Source organism: Bison bison, unplaced genomic scaffold, assembly GCF_000754665.1.
Source record: "Bison bison bison isolate TAMUID 2011002044 unplaced genomic scaffold, Bison_UMD1.0 scf7180017864472, whole genome shotgun sequence".
Lineage (NCBI taxonomy): Eukaryota > Metazoa > Chordata > Mammalia > Artiodactyla > Bovidae > Bison > Bison bison.
This window is the reverse complement of record NW_011495033.1, coordinates 1346247-1347417: the sequence shown is the minus strand read 5'-3', so window position 1 is coordinate 1347417 and position 1171 is coordinate 1346247. Positions and strand designations below refer to the sequence as shown.

The 1171-nt window shown below is 59.1% G+C and overlaps 1 protein-coding gene across 1 annotated transcript in view; it reads right to left on the bottom strand.

Moving 5' to 3' along the window:
- Window positions 1-1165, bottom strand: part of PITPNA (phosphatidylinositol transfer protein, alpha) — a 35867-nt gene extending 34702 nt beyond the window's left edge. The window contains exon 1 of the mRNA XM_010861343.1: window positions 1120-1165. Coding sequence (XP_010859645.1) covers window positions 1120-1139 — 20 coding nt within the window. The 5' untranslated portion in view covers window positions 1140-1165. The remainder of the gene's footprint in view (window positions 1-1119) is intronic.
- Between the last annotated feature and the right edge of the window lie 6 nt (window positions 1166-1171).

Below are 1171 nucleotides of genomic sequence, written 5' to 3'. Positions count from 1 at the left end.
CTCAGAAACTCCCTCACTCTTCACCGGTTTTCCTCAGTCAATGGCTTGATGACAAACATCAATTCGTCACAGCAATTTCCCCATCTCTTTGTACCAAGACTGAGAATCCTCCAGAGGCAGGCTGGCCCTGCCCGCCCCACCTCCCCAACTCTAACAACATGTATATTTACTCACAATCATACTTTTTCCAAACTGTCTTCCTCCGTAACACCCTGGGCCTCTCCATCATCATAATCCTCTCACTTTAGCCCCTGCCCAATATTTTCTGAATTCCTCACCCTAGTGTCCCTAAGTCCCAAGCAATCATCCTTTTTCCTTGAATACTTCCTCCTCTGTGTCCAGCACTGAAGACACATGTCACACAGCCAGTCCCCTGCTATCTCCTCATACCCTTCCCCTGTCACTCAGCCTGGCCCGGACTCCCTAGTCCATTTCCTGTGTCTGCTTAACGCAGTCCTTGCCCTGATGCCTAAGGCAACACTCCTCACACCCCAGGTGGCCCTCCACACTCCACCCATCATCTCAACTCCATTCCAGAAGCTGTCTTACCTGATCTCCCAGGGCCCCTTGGCAGTATTCTGGCCCAAACCCCCCTCCCCACCCCTGGCCCTGTCTGTCTGCCCTTGTCTAACTGTTCCTGGACCACTCAGACAACTCCTCCCTCTCCTGGGGGTCCTCTCTGCCACTCCTGCAGCTCTGGCTGGCCCCTTCCTCCCTCAGCCTCCACTCCAGGACCACCCCACGTCTCATCCAGCGCTCTCGATTCCTCCTCATGCCCTGTCCCGCTCTCACTGTCCCCTTGACCTCATCCCAGGCCTGCCTGGCCCTCTTTGTCCCCTCAGCCTCTCTTCAGGCCTACTCGGTCCTCGCTGCCCCTTGGGCCCCACCTCAGGTGCTGTATCCCTCCCTCTCCACCCCCGTTCGGCCCACCTCCGGCCCTGTCCGGCCCTGGCTGTCCCCTCAGCTCCTGCTGGGCCGCCCAATAACCCATCCAGCGCTCTCCATGCCGTCGGGCCCCGTCCGCCCGCAGCATCCCCTCCGCCAGGCCATCAGTCTCCCTGGTCGTCATCCTCGACTCTCCCTCCCTCCTCGCTTCCGCACGGCCGGCTGGACACTCACTACTCCTTGAGCAGCACCATGTCGCTTCGCGACTCGGCGGCTGCCTGCTTCC